At 52.0% G+C, this 2,500-nt stretch overlaps 1 protein-coding gene across 1 annotated transcript in view; it reads right to left on the minus strand.

The window, feature by feature from the left end:
• The window catches only part of LOC143292179 (uncharacterized), a 47,030-nt gene that overhangs the window by 10,870 nt on the left and 33,660 nt on the right, over positions 1-2,500 (minus strand). Inside the window, exon 12 of the mRNA XM_076602362.1 lies at positions 2,253-2,367. Coding sequence (XP_076458477.1) covers positions 2,253-2,367 — 115 coding nt within the window. The remainder of the gene's footprint in view (positions 1-2,252; positions 2,368-2,500) is intronic.

Here is a 2,500-nt window from a genome sequence, read left to right on the forward strand (position 1 = left end):
AGGAGACAATGTCATTGAGAGAGATAGAGACAGACAGACTGACAGTCAGACAGACAGACATACAAACACTGAGACAGACAGAGAGTAAAACTGGCATAAAAAAAAATAGACAGAAAGACTGGCAGACAGAGACAGATGCACAGAGACACAGTGATAGAGAGACATTGACAGTTCACACACACACACACACACACACACACACACACACACACACACACACACACACACACAGCACAACACAACACAAACAGACAAGCCAGCCAGGCAGAAAGACAGACAGACAGGCAAGCCAGGAAGCCAGGCAGAAAGACAGACAGACAGGCAAGCCAGGAAGCCAGGCAGAAAGACAGACAGACAGGCAAGCCAGGAAGCCAGGCAGAAAGACAGACAGACAGGCAAGCCAGGAAGCCAGGCAGAAAGACAGACAGACAGACAATCCAGGAAGCCAGACAGAAAGAGAGACAGGCAAGCCAGGAAGCCAGGCAGAAAGACAGACAGACAGACAATCCAGGAAGCCAGACAGAAAGAGAGACAGGCAAGCCAGGAAGCCAGGCAGAAAGACAGACAGACAGGCAAGCCAGGAAGCCAGGCAGAAAGACAGACAGACAGACAATCCAGGAAGCCAGACAGAAAGAGAGACAGACAAGCCAGGAAGCCAGACAGAAAGAGAGACAGACAAGCCAGGAAGCCAGACAAAAAGACAGACAGATAAGCCAGGCAGCCACACAGAAAGACAGACAGACAAGCCAGGAAGCCACACAGAAAGACAGACAGATAAGCCAGGAAGCCAGACAGACAGACAATCCAGGACGCCAGACAGACAGACAAGTCAGGCAGCCAGACAGAAAGACAGACATGACAAGCCAGGAAGCCACACAGAAAGACAGACATGACAAGCCAGGCAGCCACACAGAAAGACAGACAGGCAAGCCAGGAAGCCAGACAGAAAGACAGACAGACAGACAAGCCAGGAAGCCAGACAGAAAGACAGACATGACAAGCAAGGTAGCCACACAGAAAGACAGACAGACAAGCCAGGAAGCCAGACAGAAAGAGAGACAGACAAGCCAGGAAGCCAGACAAAAAGACAGACAGACAGACAAGCCACGTAGCTAGACAGAGAGACAGACAGACAAGCCAGGAAGCCAGACAGAAAGACAGACAGACAAGCCAGGAAGCCAGCCAGACAGAGAGACAGACAGACAAGCCAGGAGTCCAGACAGAAAGACAGACATGACAAGCCAGGCAGCCACACAGGAAGACAGACAGATAAGCCAGGAAGCCAGACAGAAAGACAGACAGACAAGCCAGGAAGCCAGCCAGCCAGCCAGACAGACAGACAAGCCAGGCAGCCACACAGAAAGACAGACATGACAAGCAAGGTAGCCACACAGGAAGACAGACATGACAAGCCAGGCAGCCACACAGGAAGACAGACAGACAAGCCAGGAAGCCAGACAGAAAGACAGACAGACAAGCCAGGAAGCCAGACAGAAAGACAGACAGACAAGCCAGGAAGCCACACAGAAAGACAGACAGACAAGCCAGGAAGCCAGCCAGCCAGCCAGACAGACAGACAAGCCAGGCAGCCACACAGAAAGACAGACATGACAAGCAAGGTAGCCACACAGAAAGACAGACAGACAAGCCAGGAAGCCAGACAGAAAGACAGACAGACAGACAAGCCAGGAAGCCAGACAGACAGACAAGCCAGGAAGCCAGACAGAAAGACAGACAGACAAGCCAGGAAGCCAGACAGAAAGACAGACAGACAAGCCAGGAAGCCACACAGGAAGACAGACAGACAAGCCAGGAAGCCAGACAGAAAGACAGACAGACAAGCCAGGAAGCCACACAGAAAGACAGACAGACAAGCCAGGAAGCCAGACAGAAAGACAGACAGACAAGCCAGGAAGCCACACAGAAAGACAGACAGACAAGCCAGGAAGCCACACAGAAAGGCGGACAGACAGACAAGCCAAGCCAGGAAGCCAGACAGAAAGACAGACAGACAGACAAGCCAGGAAGCCAGACAGAAAGACAGACAAGCCAGGAAGCCACACAGAAAGACAGACATGACAAGCCAGGCAGCCAGACAGAAAGACAGACAGACAAGCCAGGCAGCCAGACAGAAAGACAGACAGACAAGCCAGGAAGCCAGACAGATACACGAAAGACAAGCAACATTTCCCCAAGGGGTGTAGACCAGTACAGAGGTAGGAAGGTGGGTAGGTAAGTTAGGTAGTACTGACAGCGTTGATGTCCCCGAGGAGGTTCTCGATCTTCTCCTGGGCTCTGGCCACGTCCTCACGGTCCCTGTGACAGGCCGGCGTGGCCTTGTGCAGACGGCTCAGCAATAGGGGGTACCTGCCGCCCGGTGAACAGACGGTACAGCGGAAACGATGATGGTGATGGTGATGATGGTGATGATGGTGATAGTGATGGTGATTATGATGATGGTGATAGTGACGATAATGATACTACTACTACTACTGATAAG

This window comes from Babylonia areolata, chromosome 18 (genome assembly GCF_041734735.1).
Source record: "Babylonia areolata isolate BAREFJ2019XMU chromosome 18, ASM4173473v1, whole genome shotgun sequence".
Lineage (NCBI taxonomy): Eukaryota > Metazoa > Mollusca > Gastropoda > Neogastropoda > Buccinidae > Babylonia > Babylonia areolata.